At 35.9% G+C, this 25385-nt stretch overlaps 1 protein-coding gene and 1 long non-coding RNA gene across 4 annotated transcripts in view; one reads left to right on the forward strand and one right to left on the reverse strand.

The window, feature by feature from the left end:
* miip (migration and invasion inhibitory protein) overlaps positions 1 to 6924 on the reverse strand; it is a 54743-nt gene extending 47819 nt beyond the window's left edge. For all 3 annotated transcript variants that reach the window (XM_073917125.1, XM_073917124.1, XM_684031.6), the window contains exons 1-4: positions 6470 to 6924; positions 3345 to 3538; positions 2211 to 2304; positions 2009 to 2120 (exon numbers count right to left, since the gene is read on the reverse strand). In XM_073917125.1, the coding sequence (XP_073773226.1) occupies positions 2009 to 2120; positions 2211 to 2304; positions 3345 to 3538; positions 6470 to 6710 (641 nt within the window). In that variant the 5' untranslated portion in view covers positions 6711 to 6924. The remainder of the gene's footprint in view (positions 1 to 2008; positions 2121 to 2210; positions 2305 to 3344; positions 3539 to 6469) is intronic.
* LOC141376672 (uncharacterized) overlaps positions 1 to 25385 on the forward strand; it is a 289423-nt gene that overhangs the window by 85952 nt on the left and 178086 nt on the right. Inside the window, exon 2 of the long non-coding RNA XR_012387364.1 lies at positions 23903 to 23999. This is a non-coding gene — a long non-coding RNA (uncharacterized lncRNA). The remainder of the gene's footprint in view (positions 1 to 23902; positions 24000 to 25385) is intronic.

Below are 25385 nucleotides of genomic sequence, written 5' to 3' on the forward strand. Positions count from 1 at the left end.
TTAATTAAAAAGTATTAAACATTGTAAAATGTTTTTACGTTTAATAAATGCTGCCTTGATTAACAGAATAATTTTAATTTAAATGAATAAATACAATTAATAATAATAAAAAAAATTAAATGAACTGACCCCAAACTTTTGACCGGTGGTGTATGGTGTTTTAAACACATTTATTATTTATAAATAATACACACACACATACATAAAAACTAAATTATAAACAACTTAATGTTTTTGCATATATTTTTAATTTATTATCAGAATTATTAGCCCCCCTTTGATTTTTTTTTCTTCTGAAATTTCCCAAATGATTGGGAAATTAGATTTTCACAGTATGTCTGATAATATTTTTTTCTTCTGGAGAAAGTCTTATTTGTTTTATTTTGGCTAGAATGAAAGCAGTCTTGAATTTTTTAAACACCATTTTAAGGACAATATTATTAGCCCCCTTAAACTATTTTTTTTTCAATAGTCTACAGAACAAACCATCATTATACAATAAATTGCCCAATTACCCTAACCTGCCTAGTTAACCTAATTAACCTAGTTAAGCCTTTAAATGTCACTTTAAGCTGTATAGAAGTGTCTTGAAAAATATCTAGTCAAATATTATTTACTGTCATCATGACAAAGATAAAATAAATCAGTTATTAGAGATGAGTTATTAAAACTTGTTTAGAAATGTGTTGAAGAAATCTTCTTTAGGTTAAACAGTGGGGGAAAAATAAACAGGGGGGCTCATAATTAAGGAGGTCTAATAAATCTGACTTCAACTGTATATATATTATATCCAGGGTTCATACACCTTTTTATTACTAAAATTTCATTTTCATTTTATTACTTTCAAATTTCAGGACGTTCAAGTAAATTTTCATGACCTAATGTTTCATGTAAAGTCTATGTATACTTGGTAAGGAAAACAATGCATATTCAAATTTATTACAGCATATTGTTACGCCTGAGCGAATTGGTGGGTTGTAAGCCCTCAACATTTGGGGTCGTAAAACACGCAACAATCTATTTAGTTTAAATTTATTTGTATTTCTATGTAAAATTGATTTAGATAATGCTTACACCGCACTATTTATGTGAGAAGCTTGTTTTTGGCCAAAGACAGAAAAGATGTAAGGATGACTAACCCATATTCAAGTATACTGATAATTTATTCAACTAATTTCCATGGCTTTTACAAAACTTTGTGGGTTTTTCTGTTTTTCCAAAACTTTTCCAGGCCTGGAAAATGCCATTTCAAAAATGTGTAAAATTCAAAAATACACGTGTGCATTTACATACAAAATCCATCGCCCTCCTCGACTTTTATTTAAAAAAAAAATTTAACAAATTATGTTTAACAGAGCAAGGAATTTTTCACAGTATTTCTGATATTTTTTCTTCTGGAGAAAGTCCTATTTGTTTAATTTCAGCAAGGAAAAAAAGCTGTTTTTTTTTTAAATCATTTAAAGGTCAATATTATTTGCCCCCTTAAGCAATACATTTTTGATTGTCAACAGAACAAACCATCTTTATACAACGACTTGCCTAATTACCCTAACAAGCCTTTAATTGTTACTTTAAGCTGAATACTAGTATCCTGAAATAATCTAGTCAAATATTATGTGCTGTCATCATTTAAAAAGATAAAATAAATCTGTTAATAGAAATGAGTTATTAAATCTATTATGTTTAGAAATGTGTTGAAAAAATCTTCTTTCTGCTAAACTTAAATTGGGAAAAAATACAGGGGGCTAATAATTAAGGAGACTTAATATTTTTATATATAAAAAAAAAACTTTGGATGGGTGTAAAACTATCGCAGCAGACCTATAAAACAAAATTATCACCTGAAGCACCAACAATCAAAGTATCACTGTGATTCTACAATGATTAAAGGGGTTTAGAAATCAAATAGAAGAGTATCAAAACCATCATTGGTTTACACAAGAGACCACCATCAGGTTTCATTTTGTTACAAATGACACAATCTGAAGTCCTATATTAGGAAACGCACCCTGATAATAAGCTGTGGATGCACTCGTCTCTGTTAACCTGACGGAAGCTGCGGAGATCACTGAAAAACTGCTCAGAACGATCAGCCAGAGAGCTCTCAGCATCCAGAAGGCCTGAAACGAAAACACACTGTAACATCTGTGCATAGAAAACATCATGTAAAATCTAGAGTTAATCATTAATACAGCATTTAAATAACTGACCTGCTATCCAGTCATAGCCCAGTAAAGGCTGCATGCGTCTATCTGATGTAGTCTCCATCTGTAGTCCAGCAGTCGAGGCTCTGTCAGCTTCTCTCTTCAGTCCCGAAAAAAAGAAGAAGAAAAAACAACACAATAATACACATCTGATACTCTTGAAATGAAAAGTCTCTGGCTAAACGGTAACAGGTGGGGATTTCTTTCTACGCTAGGTGCTTTTTTCATATTTTCGTGTTCATTGGAAATCATTGTAAGCCATCAGATCTCCTCTATTAGATTAAATAACCTTTCTTTCTCAAGCCACTGCAAACAGGTTTAGTGATTCTATCTAGCAAAAACAACTATAGGCATTGCAAATGAGCAGACCAAACCTAACACGCAACATCAGGTTTATTTAACCTCACGGAAGAGATATGAACAGTATAGAATCACTGCCATCATTGAAAATCTCTTTAAATAAATACAAAAATAATTCAATCCTCCCTCCCTATCCCAAGCCATTTTTTTATCAGTATCAATATATATGTATAATGGAAGTAGCATTTATTATGTGTATTGCCTCTTGGGTGTTCAGTCTAATATCTTCTTCCTCTATAAATCGCTTTGGCAAAATCATCTGCTAAATGGTGTTAAATGTAGTGCGGGATTATAAATTGAAGAAACTGTTAAAGATCTGCTGGTCCTATATCTTGATATAACATTACATGAATATGAATGGGAACTACATTGTACTGGGCATTTATTGAGAACATGATGGCACTGATTAGATATCGTTTCCAGTAGTTTCCAGTGTGGGGGTTATGCCAGTCTCTGATCTTCCTACTGAGAGTCAGACTGTGTTAGAATGTTCACAATCACATTATATTGGTGACGATTAGGCCCACACGGAATCTGCGCGCGCAGAATTCCGCAGATTTTAAGCCCATCATTAATACTGTTTGTTTACTTGAATAAATCTGTGTAAATCTATATTTATTCAGTTTTAAATTAATTGCAGTAATATTATTGACTAATAAGAAAATGTTCATCTGATTTATGTACAATGCAGTTTGTAAAGTAATATTTTCTGTCTTTTAGTAGAGATATTATATGAGAGACTTGCTTTGTTTACCAAAAAGTTTACCAAACTTTGTTTACCAATATGTCACTGTCTGCTGTAAGATCTGCAGATTTGGGCAGCATTAGTCTCACAGTTCGGCATTGTCCTGTCCAGCGACTGTTCCCCGTGTCCTGCAGGAGTGTACCATAGGCGGTCGCTTCTGAACTTTGACTGTGTGTGAGTTTATGTAGGTCCAGTGTGCGGTTTTCAAAATCTGCAGGAAGCTGTTCATCTAAAGACACAAAGCAAATTCATCAGTAATATGCATATTTACCATGATTTACAGTAGACAGAAGGCTATACCAAAATGATCTTGTCGGACACATTTAACATAAGAATCATTTGATTAATTAAGTGCTAGCCCAAAGTACATTAAAATAGTCATTTGAAATCTTTATACTGAAGGATTCGAATTTCTGCTTTCCAATCCGTCTCATCATGGACCAACGTTTATCCTTTTCTCATCATCTTGTTTCTCATAATTTTTATTAAATATAATTATTTGATCATTTGAATGAGTATTTAACTGTGAATTGATTTTAATTAATGAATAAGTTAACACATTGCTTAATATAAGAATGTTCAGTGCATTTGCCTGTCTCTTTATAACTATTTTCAGAAGCCACCAAACTAGGTCAGAGGTCACGGAGACCTTGAGTGGAACTGATGGCTGAGGACTGGAATCAACTGTTTCTATTGATATTTCTGGTAGTTATTACTATCTAAAATGTCTAAAGTGATTTTGCTATTTTTACGGTTAAATCTTTTAAAGTGATTCTACTTTTATTCAAGATAGACTTTGTATAGTAAGAATATAACTGCCTGAATGTAGATTATACCTGTTTTTAACCAGTTTTGATAAGAACGACTGAGAGTACACTCAGCCTTGGATAAGAAACAGATTATACTTTAAGTGTGTGTTCTATTTGATTGTTGATCCATTTCACAGGTCTGGAGTCAGCTCTAATCAGTCTAAGGGATGTCTGACGTTTATGCTTAAGATATTGTTCAGAATATACGCACAAACCCCACGTGAAAATTTTCCAAGTCTATCTGTGTTTTAACCAATCAGGTTAGAACACCTGTATGTATGGCGCAGTTAATGACGTTATGTGAGAGTATAACTGTTATTGATTGGTGATTGTAAGCAGAGCGGCCTAGGAACTCATTGGCTTCTGCTGATGTAACTGCAAACTATCTTCAGTAAACTTGATTTATTTATTTAAAAATCTAACTCCGGCTCTTCTTCATCTACCAGACTGGTCATTCTTTGGGTCAATCTTTAAACTATCCCTACAATGCTTAAAAAGGTTTGTTCCTTTAATCATTTAATACTGCCCATAGAAGAACATGGTACGTATTTAATGTTGTTTTATTTATACATAAATGTAGATCATTTCAATGTGGTCATGTCATTTACTCTTGAACATTTCCTGCTTGTTATTAAAGTACTTTATAACTGTAACCAGAGGCAATTCAATCATAAGATCATGTTAAAACAGCTGTAATAACATTATTTATTGTTAATATGTGGGGTTGTTTGGATTCTTGCAATTTAGATAAATTAAAAATGTAAAACAGGAAATATGTTGGGACCATTGTTTTTGTTTGCATCCTTCAAAATGGTCTATTTATGATTGTTACAAGTAAAAATCTTGTCTTTGTTCACGATTGTTCAAGTAAAATCTTTACTTATTTCCATATATTCTCACAAGTTATTTGAAACATAAAAATCATGCACTTTACATTGATTTAATATGACTTCTATGCTTGTAATTTAACATTTGTATTTGATGGAGTCATTAAATTGGGAACAATTATTTAAGTTATAAGTGTATACAGCTGTGCAAAAATAAGAGACTCTATTAAAAATTATCTGGATGTACTGGATTTAGATATGTGCTTAAATAAATTTTAATTAAAGAACCTCAAAAATTTCAACTGATGATATTTCTTCCCAATTTTAAATGCAACTGTTGTCATGTAGAGCAGAAAATGTAAAATATAGAAACGTCCCCAGACATTAATTCAATTATTTTCCTTCGGCTTAGTCCCTTTATTTATTAGGGGTTGCCACAGTGGAATGAACCGCCAACTTATCCAGCATATGTTTTACACAGCAGATGCCCTTCCAGCTGGGAAACACTCATACACTCTCAAATAATACACTACGGCTAATTTAGTTTATAAAATTCACCTATAATGCATGCCTTTGGACTGTGGGGGGGAAACTGGAGCACCCGGAGGGAACCCACACCAACACGGGGAAAACATGCAAACTCCACACAGAAATGCCAACTAGCCCAGCCGGGACTTAAACCAGCGATCTTCTTGGTGTAAGGCGACATTCAGACAACATGGTGACTCAGTGGTTAGCACTGTCCCCCCACAGCAAGAAGGTCGCTGGTTCAAGCTAGGCCAGGTGGCATTTCTACATGGAGTTTGCATGTTCTCCCCAAGTTGGTGAGAGTTTCGTCTGGGTGCTCTACAGTCCTCCACAGTCCAAACACATGCGCTTTAGGTGAACTGAATAAACCAAGTTGGCCATATAGTGTATGAGTGTGAATAAGTGTGTGTGTGGGTGTTTTCCAGTATTGGGTTGCAGCTGGAAGGGCATTCTCTGTGTAAAACATATGTTGGACAAGTTGGCGGTTCGTTCCGCTGTGGCGAAGTCGTGTTTTTTATGTTCAGAAGAGTAAATAAATCAACATTTGGTGGACTTCATTTTGAAAATGAATGAAAAATGATAAATAAACAATACATGACAATTATTTTATTTGAAATTTGGAAGAAATGTTATCAGAATAAAACAAAAAAGTAGTAAATCTGTAGAAACAGAGTATTTTAAGTCCCTTAATATATTCATAGCTATAAATAGGCAAATATTAAAATCACAATACAGTAGCAACATTAGTTAATATTGTATAAGATAACAATATTACAAATAACAATAACTATTTAATTTACATGAATCTAAGTTACGTTAACGTTACATATCTAAAAAGAGTACGCAAACATTAGCAAAAAGTTCAACTATTGCAGATTCCTGTAACGTTACATGCTTCAAACTGCGGTCATAAGTAGTAAACAAGACCCTGATATGTATCGAATACATCTTCATCGACACAAAAGCTCAACTGAATAACAGTTAGATTATTCTGACCGCATATTTGGATTGTTTTCCTCGCTGTAGAAGCTGAAGCTCGCGGCGGCTGCTCTCCGTTTTTCTCTTTTAAAGGCGCTCGATTTAAGGTAAATCCTTCGCAGACAGAGCTCAGATTTCTGTCCACCTCCTGAGAGTCGGAGATGATCATTTGATGCAGTTTCTCGCTTTGTTTCTTAAGTTTTTCCAACAAATCTCTGTTCTTCTTTCGCAAAGCGTCGAGCTCCTCGAGCGCCGCCATTGCGTCGCCATAGCAACCAGTTAAAAGCTAAGTTCGCGATTCATTATTGGCGGGTCAAACTAAATGGCATACGGTACTTGTACGTATCTGAGGGATAAACGTAACATTATTAAACGATGTTGCGGTAAATGTGGTGAAATAAGAGGTATTAGCAGATCGTAAACTTCCGTCAACACATACAACGGTTGAACTCAAACAATGCGCAGTCCACTGTGATTGGCTCTGGCCATTTCCCATAATGCATCTGTGTGGTCACTTGGCTTGTTTAAAGGGACACACATCTATCTATCTATCTATCTATCTATCTATCTATCTATCTATCTATCTATCTATCTATCTATCTATCTATCTATCTATCTATCTATCTATCTATCTATCTATCTATCTATCTATCTATCTATCTATCTATCTGTCAATATGTCTATCTGTCTATCTGTCTGTCTGTCTGTCTAAAACATTTGCGTTTTAATGTCTTCATTGATTTTCTATAGCTATTGTTAAAGAATACATTTATTTAAAAAATGAACACCCACCATTTTTATTTATCATAAAAAAATAGTTTAGCTTGTAGAGCCTATTGCTTCTTTATTATAGATTACAAATTATATTATTAGACATGTACACTCACCGGCCACTTTATTAGGTACACCTTCCCGGGTTAGACCCGTTTTGCCTTCAGATCTGCCTTAATACTTCCTGGCATAGATTTTGGTCCATATTGACATGATAGCATCACGCAGTTGCTGCTGATTTGTCGGCTGCACATCCATGATGCGAATCTCACGTTGCACCACATCACAAAGGTGCTCTATTGGATTGAGTTATGGTGACTGTGGAGGCCATTTAAGTACAGTGAACTCATTGTCATGTTATAGAATCCAGTCTTAGATGATTCACGCTTTATTACATGGTGCGTTATCCTGCTGGAAGTAGCCATCAGAAGATGGGTACACTGTGGTCATAAAGGGATGGACATGGTCAGCAAGAATACTCAAGTAAGCTGTGGTGTGGACACGATGCTTAATTTGTACTAATGAGCCCAAAATGTGCCAAGAAAATATCCACCACACCATTACACCAACATCAGCCTGAACCATTGATCCAATGCAGGATAGATTCATGCTTTCACCATCGAAATGTCCCAGCAGAAATAGAGAATCATCAGACCAGGCGACTTTTCTTCAATCTTCTATTGTCCAATTTTGTTGAGCCTGTGAGAATTGTAGCCTCAGTTTTCTGTTTTTAGCTGACAGGAGTGGCGCCCGGTGTGGTCTTCTGCTGCTGTAGCCCATCTGCCACAAGGTTGGAAGTGTTTCAGAGAGTTGTGCATTCAGAGATGCTTTTTTGCAGACCTCGGTTGTAACGAGTGGTTATTTGAGTTACTGTTGCCTTTCTATCAGCTGGAACCAGCCTGGCCATTCTCCTCTGGCATCGACAAGGCATTTGTGCAACAGAACTGCCTCACTAGATATTTTCTCTTTTTTCGGACCATTCTCTGTAAACTCTAGAGATGGTTGTGCGTAAAATTCCCAGGAGATCAACAGTTTCTGAAATACTCAGACCAGCTCTTCTGGCACCAACAACAATGCCATGTTCAAAGTCACCTGAATCCCCTTTCTTCCCCATTCTGATGCTCGATTTGAACTGCAGCAGATCATCTTGACCATGTCTACATGCCTAAATGCATTGAGTTGCTGCCACGTGATTGGCTGTTTAGAATATTGCATTAACAAGCAGTTGGACAGGTGTACCTAATAAAGTGGCCGGTGAGAGTATATATATATATATATATATATATATATATATATATATATATATATATATATATATATATATATATATATAAAAATATATATATATATATATATATATAAATATATATAAATATATATAAATATATATATATATATATATATATATATATATATATATATATATATTTATATATATATATATATACTCTATATATACTGCGTGTGTGTGTAATTAAAACATTACAATTGTGTTGTCTCAAAAACGAATAGATATATTAATGTCTTTGATATTAATTGTTTTTTTTAGGCTTTTTGTTTTTAATGTAATTTATATTGCTAATGCAAAATCAATTCCAAAATATAGAATTCACAGGTGATTTATTAATTATTTTCATAGAGGTAGTATATCTTCACAACCTTTTTATTTAAACAAAAATATTTTAAGGACCACATCAATGCTTTTTGAGTGTAAAAAAAACATTTTTTTTTCGAGATTCATTTCTACTTTTTCTTTATACCAAAATCTAAAAGAAAACAGCGAAGCCGAAACAAAACGCAGCGTACAGCCTATAATTCTGTTTACAATAACACCTCAGTAACCCAAATTACTCCACTCTTATTTTGTAAGTGTGTGCATTGATTGCATGTGTTTTGATGTGTTCAGTCTGTCTCAGTCAGTGCTGTCCAGACGTAATGTCAGTAATCAGAGCTCAGCATGTGAGGACAGTAATGATACGGACGCCGTCCTGCAGTGCAGCACATCATCATCATCTCTCCATATTCAGAGCACGTCTCTAATGTGTCCAGGCAAGTGCACTGTCATTAGACTGACCACTGCACTGTTGTGCTGCATCCATAGACTGTGGTTGCATCCCATTAACAATAAACGCTGCTGGTCATGGAGTCAGGTCACCCCTAACCGTCCCTATAATTTCCCTCTGCACAGTTTGTGCTGTGCACAATTAATGCATGCTGCTTGAATTCTTTATAGCTCATTAATGAGGAGTCATTCATCACAGCTACAGGAGAGGAAAAACAAACATGTGGATAACAACCCTGCTGAAAAATCCAGCTTAAACCAGCCTAGGCTGGTTGGCTGGTTGACCAGGCTGGTTTTAGAGGGGTTTTGGCCATTTCCAGCATGGTCTTAGCTGGTCATTCTGGAAAATGACCAGCTAAATCCAGCTTGACCAGCCTGGTTTAAGCTGGACATAGCTGGTTTTGGCTGGACTCCCAGCCTGGCTAGGCTGGTCAAGCTGGTTTTAGCTGGTCATCCCCCAGCCTGACCAGCTAAGACGAGGCTGGAAATGGTTGGAAACCAGTCTGGAAATGGCCAAAACCCCTCTAAAACCAGGCTGGTCGACCAGCTAAAACCAGCCAACCAGCCTAGGCTGGTTTAAGCTGGATTTTTCTGTAGGGAAGATGTAGATAGTGGAATGCTATAAAATAGGTTGCATTGGAGCATCTGCATGGCTTATACACATTATCAGTTACTAGGTTTCTCTTAAATGTTAGAGAATTGTGTTCAGGTTAAAATAAAGAGTTAAAAAACAAACATTGTAGGAATTACTGCTATGGTTGTGCATTATATTATCCAGCAGATGGCAGTGTTTGTCCGATTTAAATTACGGCTACGTGCTAATTGCTAAAGTGCTAATAGCGTTTTTTTTTGCTATATTTTATTTTCTGCTATTGTACATTGAACATTGAAATTAATGTTTTGTATATGTTGTTTCCTAATAACGTTACCAAATCAGCAAATGTCAGGATAATTTCTATACTCAAATGACAGTCTGATAGAATGTGTTCACAATTCATAGGTGGCATTAAATATAGAATAACTTTAAGACAAGTAGTCTACACCTATATTTATTGATAATAAGCTATGTGATGTTTTCAATATAATACGTTGATAAGATATGGTGAGGGAGAAAAGACAGGGTTTAGCCTTTCATCTGTCTTAATAGTCCTTTCTATTATTCCATAATAGCCTTCATTTGACAGCCTACCATCCATTACGAAAATTAACCATCGTTTTTTATAGTGGAAAAAAAGTAGTAAACATGTTTTTGTCACACTGACTTTCTTTGTACAGACATAGTTTTACTACAATGGTAGCAAAACTGTGATCATATCACAGAGATGCCCAAACCCGCCATCCCATCAGAGCAAAGGGGGAGAATTTTGTCAATGCCTTTAATGCCTTTAATCTACATTGCCATTGAAAATTTAATTTAACATTTCATTTGCTTGGTTTATTTTAAGCTACAAAATTAGGTGAAATGTTTCAATATGTTTTATTTTTTATGAACATCTTGTGGAAAAAAACACAAACAAATCCAGGCAAAGGCAGGTGCAGCATAGTGTATTTTGCATTAAAATTCATTGTGTTATAATCTGAATTCTTATGTTTTTATTATAATAAGTTACTTATAAGTGTAAAAAATGCATTACTTAAAGATTAAAATCTTGTTTTCAATTAATTTAAAAATAAAGGAGGACATTATTCATGGTAGCTTTGTTATACAGCTTGATATATTTACCTTCGACCCATGGCTCTCAATCAACTTTGGTATTTGGCCCTTCATAACAAAATGTTTATGCACCCCAGGTTTGTACAAATGGAAGTCAATTTAAATAACGTATGACGAATGAGTGCTGATTTTCTGTCTAAAACATTTATGGTTTGAGAAACCGAAATAATTCCATGAGCAAACTGTTCGAATGAATCAAATGTGATTTTGAACCATTTTAAAACCCTTTGATTAGCTGTATATGGTTTAAAAGAGGGATTCATTTGTGAATGAACAGTCTGAAGAGCTGATAGTGTGGGTTTGATTTGCCCGACAGTCCAAAGATATGCGCTATAGGTGAATTGGATGAGCTAAATTGGCTGTAGCGTATAAGTGTGTGTGTATATGTGTGTATGGGTGTTTCCCAGTACTGCGCTGCTGCTGGAAGGACATCAGCTGCATAAAAAAACATGCTTGGTGGCTCGTTCTGCTGTGGTGACCCCTGAGGGACTAAGCTGAAGGAAGATGAATGAATGAAATTCTGAGTTTATGTTTCCAGTTTGGCGACGCAGTGGCGCAGTAGGTAGTGCTGTCGCCTCACAGCAAGAAGATTGCTGGTTCAAGCTTCGGCTGGGTCAGTTGGCGTTTCCATGTGAAGTTTGCAAGTTCTCCCTGCGTTTGCATGGGTTTCCTCTGGTTTCCCCCACAGTCCAAAGACATGTGGTACAGGTGAATTGGGTAGGCTAAATTGTCAGTAGTGTATGAGTGTGAATGAGTGTGTATGGATGTTTCCCAGAGATGGGCTGCAGCTAGAAGGGCATCTGCTGCGTAAAAACGTGCTGGAAAAGTTGGCGGTTCGAACCCGGATTAATAAAGAGACTAAGGCAAAAAGAAAATGAATGAATGAATGTTTCCAGTTTGAGCATTTTTAAAGATCAGAACCACGACATTATTTCTCAAAACTGGTAGTATAAGCAACTCTGCCTCTATTCTGTGCTGCTACAGCGGTATCTGTTGTAGATCACTTGCTGGAGTATTTACAAAATCCTTAGGATTAACATCAGAACTTGTCATTCTGAAAAAACCCTGATAAACAGTGGAGTCGAGCTGATAAAGTCAGCAGAGGTGTTTCGCTGGAGAACAGGTATCCTGATATTGAATAAGCTGATAAAAAGAGCCCTTTTGGGTCGATTGTTTCTGCAATGTGCCAGATAGAAGGTGGATGTTATTAAGATAAGACGGATTAGCCGAATAAGTCTCCAGCTGAATATAACATTCATGGGTGACAAGCTCAGGGCTACAAGGTCCAACGGTTCACTTTCTGAAGCGCTGCTTTGACCATTATCAAAAATCAGTGTAAAACAGCAGTGAAGAGGCTGTAATGAGGCTAAAGACAAATCCAACGCATGCTTTTTCTGGAGAGGGTCAACCTCGACACAAGGGAATTCGTGCACTTCCTCGCATCGCCTTGGTAACATGGGCAGTAATAACAGGTTAGCAGGCGCCTAAAGTACAGCATAATTATTTTGTTGTGCATGTGATTAACAGTGCTACCGCAAGGCACTTTTGGGAAGTGCAGCTTAGTGGTTAAGATCTTGGCTAATAACCCGAGTGTTTTGGGTTTAGACCCTGATTTCTTGAGAGAAGCACTTTGTTCTAGTAGGAGAATTGGAGTCACTTTGGATAAAAAGCATGCAAAATGGCAAAAAAGGAAAATCTCCTGAAAATAGGTCAATGTTTCATTTGGTAGTTTCACATATTTTATACAATCAAACTTTTGCTGCATGCTTGTTCAAACTACTTACTTAAAATGAGTTCAAACAACATGATTTTTAAGTTTTTTGAGCGGACAGCTTAATTGTTTTACGTTTAATCCACTTAAATTAGTAAAAACGATTAAGCTGTGATTAATATAATTGTGTGGATGGAACCCTGCATTGTTAACAGTGTAGTCTGATAACTGTTTGTCTTGAAGATTTAAAAAAATTTTACACTCATCGGTCACTTTATTAGGTACACCTGTCCACTGCTTGTTAACACAAATTTCTAATCAGCCAATCACATGGCAGCAACTCAATGCACTTAGGCATATAGAAATGTTTAAGATGATCTGCTGCAGTTCAAACCGAGCATCAGAATGGGGAAGAAAAGGGATTTAAGTGACTTTGAACGTGGCATGGTTGTTGGTGCCAGACGGGCTGGTCTGAGTATTTCAGAAACTGCTGATCTACTGGGATTTTCATGCACAAACATCTCTAGGGTTTACAGAGAATGGTCCGAAAAGAGACAGTATCCAGTTAGCGGCAGTTGTTTGGGCACAAATGCCTTGTTGATGACAGAAGTCAGAGGAGAATGGTCAGACTGGTTCCAGCTGATAGAAAGGCAACAGTAACTCAAATAAGCACTCGTTACAACCGAGGTCTGCAGAAGAGCATCTCTGAACACACAAAGAGTCCAACCTTGAGACGGACTGGCTACAGCAGCAGAAGACCACACCAGGTGCCACTCCTGTCAGCTAAGAACAGAAAACTGAGGCTACAATTCACACAGGCTCACCAAAACTGGACAATAGAAGATTGGAGAAACGTTGCCTGCTCTGATGAGTCTCGATTTCTGCTGTGAGATTTGGATGGTAGGATCAGAATTTGATGTCAAGAACATAAAAGCATCGATCTATCCTGCCTTGTATCAACAGTTCAGGCTGCTGGTGGTGGTGTAATGGTGTGGGGGAGATTGTCTTGGCACATTTTGGGATCATTAGTACCAATTGAGCATCGTGTCAACGCCACAGCCTTCCTGAGTATTGTTGCTGACCATGTCCATCCCTTTATGACCACATTATACCCATCTTCTGATGGCTACGTCTAGTAAGATAATGCACCTTGTCATAAAGCGAAAATCATCTCAGACTGGTTTCTTGAACACGACAATGAGTTCACTGTACTCAAATGGCCTCAACAGTAACCAGACCTCAAACCAATAGAGCACCTTTGGGATGTGGTGAAACGAAAGATTCGCATCATGGATGTGCAGCCGACAAATCTGCAGCAACTGCGTGATGCTGTCATGTCAAAATGGAGCAAAATCTCTGAGGAATATTTCCAGCACCTTGTTGAATCCATGCCACGAAGGATTAAGGCAGTTCCAACCCAGTGTCCAACCCGGTACTAGTAAGGTAATAAATTGGCCGTTAAGTGTATAGCACATTATTTTGATTGTCTTCACACTTTAAAAGTTATTTTCTTTACAGTCTTTTTGTCTTGTTTCCTGTCCTGAATATCTAACTATTGTTAAATCACAATACCATTTTTTGAAGATTAAAATCACATAAGAAGAACAGACGCATGTCACTTCATAACTATAGCGGCCGTTTTTCGACTTAACTAAATTTATTTTTTGATGTCTTGGTCATACTGTTTGGAGGGCCAGAACAAATTGCCTTGGGGGCCGGGTTCGGCCTGAAGGCCGCCAGTCGAATAGCCCTGCTCTAGCCTATATATAATGTTGAATATAATGCAAGAGGGAATCTGATAATGACAAATGTCTGATTTTACGAGTGAAAACAAATGATCTAATAATGTTGTCATCAAGAGATGACAAGCACATGTCTTAAACATAATAAATCAACTTTATGATTATGAATAGTTATATTCTGATGTCATCATTTTACTGTGAATTAACAAACAGGACATATTGAAAGTCTGTTCAAGTCCACCAAAATGACTATACAAAATTTTGCATTTTAAACAACAGTAGAGCTACACATAGGGCTAATATTATTAGTGTTGTTTTAACACATTTGAGAATTAACAATAATAATAGGATAATCATATTAACCTTTATTTTACATTTACACAATCGTGAGAAAATCCTGATCTTGATTTTAAGCAACAACAACAAAAAAAAAAAAATCGTGATTCAAATTTTTGCCAGAATCGTGCAGCTCTACTCAGTAACCAGAATCATCCCATAGCAATCCTTTTACAGATGACATGTAGCCAGACGTACCTCTGGGTACATACTTTGAAGTCTCCAGAAATGCAGACCTGGGTACGTATCCACAATGAGCCTGTGTTGCAGAAGTTGATGGTATATTGACTTCCACAGGCCCGGATTGGCTAATCGGGAGGACCGGGAGAATCCCCGGTGGGCCGGTCTGTTTTTTGGCCGCGAGGGCCGGTGTCCCTAGCTGCTTGTGCTCTCAGCAGTTGCACTTTTTACATTTATTTGTTTATTTGACCATAGCCTCACTCTTTTTATTCATTATTGTGCCGCAGCTCTGCTCTTTTTATTTATTTTCTCGCAGCCCCTTGAGCAAAATGCAGCCTGCAGGTTAATGATGATTTAACTTAACTATCATTCCACCCCAACAGCGGCACCTTAGTGAATATTAATTAATATTAATGAATATTACACCTGCTCAATGAAAATCAGTTTATTCACTACATTAATAAATCTGACAACTTGATCAGAAATATAAAAAGGGGACAAAAATAGTGGGGTAAAATAAAAAAAGAGTAGACGTCAATGGCAGTAGATAACAGTGCTTGATCCCGAACACAGTAGCTTAACAGTGCCATCGTGGTCTAGTGCACTGATCATCAACTGGCGGCCCGCTGAGCCGTTCAATCCGGCCCGCCACTGGATTCCAAAATTGTGAGGATCAAAAAGAAAATTGTGGTCCACACTATTAAAGCAACTAAAAATAACAACAACTGTGTCTCTTGTCAGAATAACTACCATTTGCCTATATTAAGGCTACACTCCGAAATGGGGACAGACTATGCGGCGTTAAGCATTTATTGTTTAAAACGGGTTTAAAAAAAAAAAAAAAAGGGAGGCATAATTTTCCTCATGCCCTAACTTAACATTTAAAATTTTTTTTCTAAGTCTCAACAACATGCTTGAAACTAGCAGACTCCTCAGGACAGGACAACTTAAAACAGCATGGTACATAAATAACCTGGAACCAGAACAAATAAGGTCACAAATAAAGTTCGCACATCAAATGAAACGTTAAGTAGACTTGAACTCAAATCACAATGCTGAAACGGCCCACTCACAGTGCTTAATCAACGGCTAAAGTTACATTTCCCCTCTGACACCAACGTTTTCACATCAGGCTTGGCCGCTGTCAGACTTTTCAATGTGTCATAGGTCTCAAGACAAGATACCCAAAATGCGCTCAGGCTTTCAGCTCCGGATAGCCGCCTTCACATTGCCTGCAGCCTAAATTACAGACAGCTAGCTCTGAATGGCCGCCCTGCCAAATGGCAGCATTTTCACCGCATTTGTGGAGAATTTTCTATCACTCCTAGTGGTTGACTGTGGTATAGGTGATGGGAGCCCTAATCAAATGCCTTCAGTTTGTAATGAAATGGAAAAAGTATAAACATTGAACATAATGTAAAGCCAAGGTTAGATTTGTATTTGATTTTCTTCTAGGCAGTCCGGCCCCCAATGAGACTGTCTGGTAAAACTCTGGCCCTCTGACAAATATAGTTGATGACCCCTGGTCTAGTGGTTAGCACGATGCGTTACAATGTTGCCAACCTGGGTTCGAACCTCACCAAAGTAAATTATTATATATATTTTTTTCATTTTTAGTGTTAAGACCAACACAATCTCACGGCAATTCGTAACTTTTTGATTTAGTGGCTAATTCGTACGAATTCGTACGATCTGATTCGTACATTTTAGTACGATTTGCTCATCCCCCAATGACGGTTGGGTTTAGGGGTGGGGTTAGGTGCCACGCCTCCTTTTTAAAATCGTACAATTTCTTACGACTGAACTCGTACAAATTCGTACGAATTAGCCACTAAACTGCCAAAACGTAAAATACTTACGTTTTCTCATGAGATCAGGCTGGTTAAGACATATAATACTGTTTGGGTTACTTATGTAGGGGTACATATTTTATTTTTTTTGTGTGTGACGACTGTTACAAAGGACTGAATATCTATAAAGAATTAATGTTCTCATATTTATGAGAAATTTTAAGTTCTAAAGCAGCTGTGTCCTTGAAAAAGACATGTTAGTGTCATTTAAAACTGAATTGGTAATAACGTTGTTTTAATATAGTCAGTCGTCGACTGAGGTGGGCCGGTCTAAGACTTAAAACTCCAGAGCTGAAAAGGAGTCCCACTCCGGCCCTGGACTTCCATGATAGGAAAAAATGCTGGAAACCAACAACATTCTTCAAAACATCTTCATTTTTGTTCTTGAGAAGAAAAGATCTCATATAGGTTTTGTAAAAAGTGAAACGTTTTGGTTGAACTGTCTCTTTAAAACCAAAATAAACTTTGGATTGAGTAAAAAATGTAACCTTGGTTTCCTTCTGGAATTAAGTTGCTCCTTGCTTCAAGCAGAAACTCACTTGATTATTTTTGAAGAAAACAAGACTTAATATCTTAAGCCGTTTTGCATCAGCATCTTGCATAACACTAGTTAAGAAAACATTTCTTTTGCAGTGTATGACCGGAGGGGAAGAAATAAGAGGGGGGTTGATGATGTCAGACAAAAGATATGTTAAGTTCGTATCTTTTTGATCGCATTTTATTTCCCAATCCGACCAACAACAGTATGAATTTCTAAGTAAACAGGGTCAATACTGACCGAATTCACAATATTTTTGTTAGCTCAGCTTACACAGCTTAACCCACAAGATTAGATTTAAAACCCTGGCGAGTTTAATTCGATATTATTCAAGAGCTAATTGGCCGAACACAAAGTTATGTTCTGATTACAGGTTGTACCGAGACTGATGGCCTCTTGCCGTCTCCTTGTTTTGCACCCTCTGTTCCTGGTCTGATGTGCTGAATTGGAGCAGTAAATCTCCTGAAGGGAACGGAGCAGTCGATCAGGACTGTGTGATTGCAGGGCAGGTCACCACACCATGACCAGAACACATCAATCTGCCCACTGCTGCTCGCACAAAAGACGGACGTCTCCAGCATTCGTGTCCATCACCTCCAGCATGCAATTCCTTATCTATAACTCAAGTCATCACAGTAAGTTACATTGATTTGTTATGCTAATTTGACAGTGTTGTGCATATAACTCACATGGAAATGCATTCTGATTATCTGAAGCTTTGATTATTTTGACATCAATTTAAAGGGATTTCTGCATTATCGTATAATAAATTGGCTCCATAATAAAATGTACATTATTTAAGCGCATGCAAAGAATAATAGCATACATTAAAGCATACATTAAAGCATATCATCGGCAGATAAATTTATATAACAGTTCTGTCTAGTTCTCAAATCTGATTGGCTAATAGCCGAGCGATATTCTGCAATATCAGAACTCCTACAGCCTCTTCACCCTTTGTGTATTACTCCGCCCACATACAGCCAGCAAAAAGCAGACACTACAGATCTAAAGTTTAAAAGATGCTTGATCAGCTGTTTAACTGTCAGCTTATGATTTGAATCCAATGTGGAAGAAAGTAGTTCCACATACAAAAGGGTTTTTGAAACTCTCCTTGTTTGATTTTGTTTATATATACACAATTATGCTGTCAAACTGTTGTATAAATGCAATATCACACTCGTAGCAGTGCGAAATGGCTGTATATCGGCACTGGTGGGGGCACCAAGGCACTCAGCCTGTGGCCTCGTGCCATCGCACGCCTCCCACCAGTGTCGATATACAGCCATATCGCACTGCTACTCGTGTGATATTGCTCATATATAATCATGATTATTCACATTCAAAATCTAATTTGTGGTTACATAATGTGTGTACTGTGTATTGATATTGTGTAAATATAAAATACAAAATAATAAAAAATATAAAATAATATAACTATGATATAAATAATTTGCATATTGATATATAATTTGTATCAGATATAAATATTTAATTTATAAATACAAATAAGCTGTCTCAAATGTATACATGTATTTTTATATATAAATAAATATATAATATATATAACACAAACACACATACACACACACACACATAGTGCATGTACATATTATATACTAGCCTTTTATATATATATATATATATATATATATATATATATATATATATATATATATATATATATATATATATATATATATATATATATATATATATGGGCGGCACGGTGGCTCAGTGGTTAGCATTGTCACCTCACAGCAAGAAGGTTGCTGGTTCGATTCCGGCTGGGTCAGTTGGCATTTCTGTGTGGAGTTTGCATGTTCTCCCCATGTTGGCGTGGGTTTCCTCCAGGTGCTCTGGTTTTCCCCAAAGTCCAAAGACATGCGCCATAGGTGAACTAAATAAACTAAATTTGCTGTAGTGTATGAGTGCGTGTGTGAATGAGTGTGTATGGGTGTGTATGGTTTCCCAGTACTGGGTTGCAGCTGGGAGGGCATCCACTATGTAAAATATATGCTGTTTTACACAGTTGAAGTCAGAATTATTAGCCCCATTTGAAATTCTTTTTTTTTTTTTTTATATTTCCCAAATGATGTTTAACAGAGCAAGAAAATGTTCATATTATTTCTGATAATATTTTTTCTTCTGGAAATATTTGTCTTATTTTGGCTTGAATAAAAGCAGTTTTTAATTTTTAAAACACCATTTTAAGGTCAATATTATTAGCCCCTTTAAGCTATATACTTCTTCGATAGTCTACAGAACAAACCATCGTTATACAATAACTTGCCTAATTACCCTAACCTGACTAATTAACCCAATTAACCTAGTTAAGCCTTTGAATGTCACTTTGAGGCTGTATAGAAGTGTCTTGAAAAATATCTAGTCAAATATTATTTACTATCATCATATCAAAGATAAAATAAATCAGTTATTAGAAATTAGTTATTAAAACTGTTATGTTTAGAAATGTGCTGAAGAAATCTCTGTCAAACAGAAATTGGGGAAAAAAAATAAACGGGGGCGAATAATTCTGACTTCAATTGTATATGTCACTATAAACAAGTAACATATAACAATTTGTATTTGTTTTGTGAACATTGTTACTCATTTATTACTCATTTATTTTTAATAACATTTATTTTAACAGCGATTAGTCAATTTACTTAAAAACGTTAGTAAATCTTAGGTTAATTCATGTTATTAATGGGATCAAATATTAATGTTTTATCATGAAGGCAATATTAAACTGGCTTTTATTTTGCAAATTATGTTTTAAATGACTTTTAATTTCATTTAAATCAAGGCATGATCTAATTTATTACAGGGTATAAACTGAATACAATACCTGACAAAAGTCTTGTTGTAAGAAAAAAATAAGACGAAAGAGCAACAAATAATAACTCGACTTCTAGTTGATCATTTGGAAAAGTGGCAGAAGGTTGAATTTTCTGATGAATCATCTGGTGAACTGCATCTCAATCATCACAAATACTGCAGAAGACCTACTGGAACCAGCAAAGACCCAAGATTTTTAAAGAAATCAGTCAAGTTTGGTGAAGGAAGAATCATGGTTTGGGGTTACATTCAGTATGTGGTGTGCAAGAGATCTGCAGAGTGGATGGCCACATTAACAGCCTGAGGTATCAAGACATTTGCGCTGCCCATTACATTACAAACCACAGGAGAGAGCAAATTCACAGCAGGATAGCGCTCCTTCTCATACTTCAGCCTCCACATCAAAGTTCCTGAAAGCACAGAAGGTCAAGCTGCACTAGGATTGGCCAGCCCAGTCACCATATATGATCATTATTAAGCATGTCTGGGGTAAATGGAGGAGGCATTACAGATGAATCTGAAGAATGTTGATGAACTCTGGGAGTCCTGCAAGAACGCTTTCTTTGCCATTCCAGATGACTTTATTAATCAGTGATTTGAGGCATTGCAGAGATGTATGGATGCAGTTCTCCAAGCTCATGATGGAGTCAGACACAATATTCATTCTGTCTCCACTGCAGCAGGACTTTATATTCTATACTGGACATTATTTCTGCTCAGTGACAAGACTTTTGTCTAAGCACAGTCAGACCTTACTGTCCTAATTAAATCAATAAACATCAAGGCATGATCATATTTTATTTTGGTAAAATAAGCGTAATCTAGAGGCCTTTTCCTTTCATATAAGCCACTTCTGATACCAACTAGAAAACTGGATAGGCGACAGGACTTTTGTCAGGAAGTGTATGTAATGTATGGTCATTTTTTTTTACCTGGCTGATGATAAAATGCACAAAAATATAAACTGAAATAAAAGTCAAATTGAAACCATTGATCTAGCAACCACCCCATAACATCCCAGCTTCATGCTTGTGACTTTTAAACACGCGCCACTCACATTTTTCCCGGGAAATGTCCAAATCTAGTTTGATTGTTGCCATTTAAAGAGCATTTGCCTGAGTGTTGACATTAATACATGCTGCCGTGCATCGGTGCTTTCCTGGAAGCAAGATGCACATTCATTAAACGTAACAATCAAGAGAATTTCCAAGCCGTCTCGTCCGCCTTTGCACTTTAATCTTGAGCTCTCTTTTTAAAATAAAACCTCTCCTGCAGATAATGTGAAGTCGTGCATGTGCCCGTGAGCTGAAGCTGATTCGGGAACCTGCGGCCTCTAATGTGACACGAAGCACAGATGAATGCTCTGGGTCTCAGATGTCTGCTTGCACTTATTACTGGCTTCATGGCTTGTCATTTGAATGTTCAGGCACCTGGGAACAGACTGAGGACTCGGCTTTTCTCGGCAAAACGTGTCTAATTGTGTACCAGTGCAGGGAGAACAAATTCAGTCATTAGAGATTTATTTGCCGTGCTGTGTAAGACCGAGGATTGAGTACGCTCAGGTAAATACTTCACTGTCTCAATGATTAGGAACCTAGAAAAACAAGCTTTGAAAGCTTTTTAATTAAGCTGTTAAGGTGGAACTTGTATCTTAAAAGAGCAGCTTAGCCGATATTTGCTAAAAGCCCATTATTTAAATGAGGTCTCGGGCTGATGAACTAATATTTATTGCAGTAATATTTTTTGCACAAAGTAATAATTGTTCTTGTTTTAAAAAAATATATAATTGTGTACAAATTATTATTTCTGTTTCGCTGATGCTTGTTATTATTATTCATTTAAGGCATTTAGATCAGCACATTATGCAATGTCCACATTTCACAGTCATCCATTAAAGCCCAAAAAACGAAACATCTGAAATGACGAATTACTTTTTTTTTTTTTTTTTGAGTAGAACATCAGACACGATTTTGGTAAGATTTTAGTTTGAGTACTAATTCTCACTATTAACTAGTGGCTTATCACCTTAGGATTTTAGGAGTTTATTGAGGCAAAAGTTAATTGTTTATTAATAGTGAAAATTCTCTTTTAAAATAAAGTGTGACCAATATTTTTTAGCTGAAACTTTTGTCCTTGATTCAGTAGATGCAAGTTGGTTATTTGCATTTAGAAATTACAGCTTTTTACAAACGCAGTTAGTTACTTTACTTGTGAGTTAGTAAAAAATGGAGTAAACTAATTGCTTTTGAAGTAATATATTTAAATAGTGGGTAAATCCACTGTACCCTGGAACTGTTAAGTTGACTTAATTAATATAATTACGCACATAATTCATTTATTTAATAATTTAAAGGCAGTTGCTTGTTACTTGCTTTTTGAATTGATTCAAATAATCGCTTTAAAAGCACTGGGTTTACTCACTTTTTAAAGTTACCTAATAGCTTTAAAAGCACTGGGTTTACTCACTTTTTAAAGTTACCTAATCGCTTTAAAAATGATGGGTTTACTCACTTTTTAAAGTCAACTAATCGCTTTAAAAGCAATGGGTTTACTCACTTTTTAAAGTTACCTAATAGCTTTAAAAGCACTGGGTTTACTCACTTTTTAAAGTTACCTAATCGCTTTAAAATCGATGGGTTTACTCACTTTTTAAAGTCAGCTAATCGCTTTAAAAGCAATGGGTTTACTCACTTTTTAAAGTTACATAATCGCTTTAAAAATGATGGGTTTACTCACTTTTTAAAGTCAACTAATAGCTTTAAAATCGATGGGTTTACTCACTTTTAAAAAGTCAACTAATCCCTTTAAATCGACGGGTTTACTCACTTTTATAAAGTCAACTAATTGCTTTAAAGCGATGGATTTACTCACTTTTATAAGGTAAAGTCAACTAATCCCTTTAAAATCAATGGGTTTACTCACTTCTATAAAGTAAAGTCAACTAATCGCTTTAAAATTGATGGGTTTACTCACATTTATAAAGTCAACTAATCGCTTTCAAATTAACGGTTTTACTCACTCTTATAAAGTCAACTAATCGCTTTCAAATTAACGGTTTTACTCACTTTTGTAAAGTCAACTAATCGCTTTCAAATTAACGGTTTTACTCACTTTTGTAAAGTCAACTAATCGCTTTAAAATTAATGGGCATTATCATACACCCGGCGCAAGGCGCGACGCAATTGTTGTTTGCTAGTTTTAACTCGACGCAAGAGTCATTTTGACGTTTTGCAGCACGCTGTTTAAATAGTAAACGCATTTGCGCTCATATGTGCGCCCATAGGTGTTCTGGTCTAAAAAAGGAGGTGCGTTATGGTGCATTGCCGGAGCGTTGCTATTTTGAGGAATTATAATAGACTGTTCAAAGTCTAGCGCAGAGCATGTTAGTTGTGCGCCTCGCTTAAACATTGCTGAAACGCACAGGATGTACAGCAATACGCAAATATTTTTACAGATGAAAAAGAATTAAAGTATTAAAATCTTACAAAAATTATTATTCTCTACATAAATATATAACAAAACGCTTTAAAATAAATGGGTTTCCTCACTTTTTTAAGTAAAGTCAACTAATCGCTTTAAAAAACAATGTGTTTACTCACATTTTTAAAGTAAAGTCATCCAATCTCACTTTAAAAGCAACCGGTTTACTCACTTTTTAAAGTAAAGTCAACTAATCTCTTTAAAATCAATGGGTTTACTAAAGTAGAGTCAACTAATTGCTTTAAAATCAATGGGGTTACTCACTTTTTTAAAGTAAAGGCAACAAATCGCTTTAAAAGCAACAGATTTACTTGGTTTTTTAAGTAAAGTCAACTAATCTCTTTAAAATCAATGGGTTTACTAAAGTAGAGTCTACTAATCACTTTAAAATCAATGGGGTTACTCACTTTTTTAAAGTAAAAGCAACAGGTTTACTTGCTTTTTTAAGTAAAGTGAATTAAGCGCTTTAAAAGCAATGTGTTTACTCAGTTTTTAAAGCTACGTCAACCAAAAGCAATCAATTCACTATCTTTTTTAAAGTAAAGTCAACTAATTCCTTTAAAAGCAATGGATTTACTCATTGTTTTACGTAAAGTCAACTAATCGCTTCAAAAGCAATGGGTAAGCTACATCAACTAAAAACAAAGGATTTACTTACTTTTTAAATAAAGAGTAACTCCTTTAAAAACAATGGGTTTACTCGTTTTTTAAAGTAAAGTTAACTAATCGCTTTAAAAGCATAAGTTTACTCACTTTTAAAAGTAAAGTCACCTAATCTCTTTTTTAAAGCAAAGGGGTCACTCACTTTTTAAAGTCAACAAATTGCTTTAAAAGCAACAGGTTTACTGCCTTAAAAAAAAGTAAAGCAAACTTAACACTTTTCACATTGAAGTCTATAAAAAACACATGCACAACTAATGCTCTTGACTCCCAATGATACATTGAGGTCTTATGAAGCAAAACAATCTCTCTGTGCAGAACATTGAACATTAGCTGATATGAGCTGACAATGAACAATACTTCTACTGTACGCTGCATGCTTTCATTTGGCATGTACTATAGCTGTTTGTGAACGTGAAGGTTAAAAGGTCAAAGTGCACAATAAGAGGCGTTCTTGTCTCCTTAAAACAAAGAAGCAATTCTGAACAGACTGAAACAAGCTGTCAGTAAGACAAGGCTTACTTCCTGCACAAACCTATGTAGTTTTTTTTTTAATAAACGTGCATAATGCCGGTCTATGTTGACGATTGGTGCTACAAAATCAATGTCTAATTTGACCCCCAAATACTGCAGTTGTATCTTAATCTTGGAAGGTTTTTGGTATGTGTTGTTGGATGGTGAGAAGATTCTGCAAATCTTTTTCATGCACTTTCAAAAGATGAAGATTCAAGCTTTAATTGATTCGTAAAACTGATGCAATTGTTACTGGTTCTGCCAATATCCTTGCAAGGACAGATATGGGGCAAATAGCCCATAATGCACTTGACTACCTGTCTGCTTCAACACAGCCTCATTGTGAAAATAACCCCAGTATACATTTCTGAAGAATGCGAATTCTGTAGCCAGAGGTACACATGGCTGCATTTTGTCTGTAAGATGAACGCTACAGGGTGGTATGATTTTGCTGACAGCTTCTGTTTCTTTTAGGGAATTTAATTGAATTTTATTTTTATTGATTTTAGACAAACTACACAAAAATACAAGTATCC

Source organism: Danio rerio, chromosome 11 (assembly GCF_049306965.1).
Source record: "Danio rerio strain Tuebingen ecotype United States chromosome 11, GRCz12tu, whole genome shotgun sequence".
Lineage (NCBI taxonomy): Eukaryota > Metazoa > Chordata > Actinopteri > Cypriniformes > Danionidae > Danio > Danio rerio.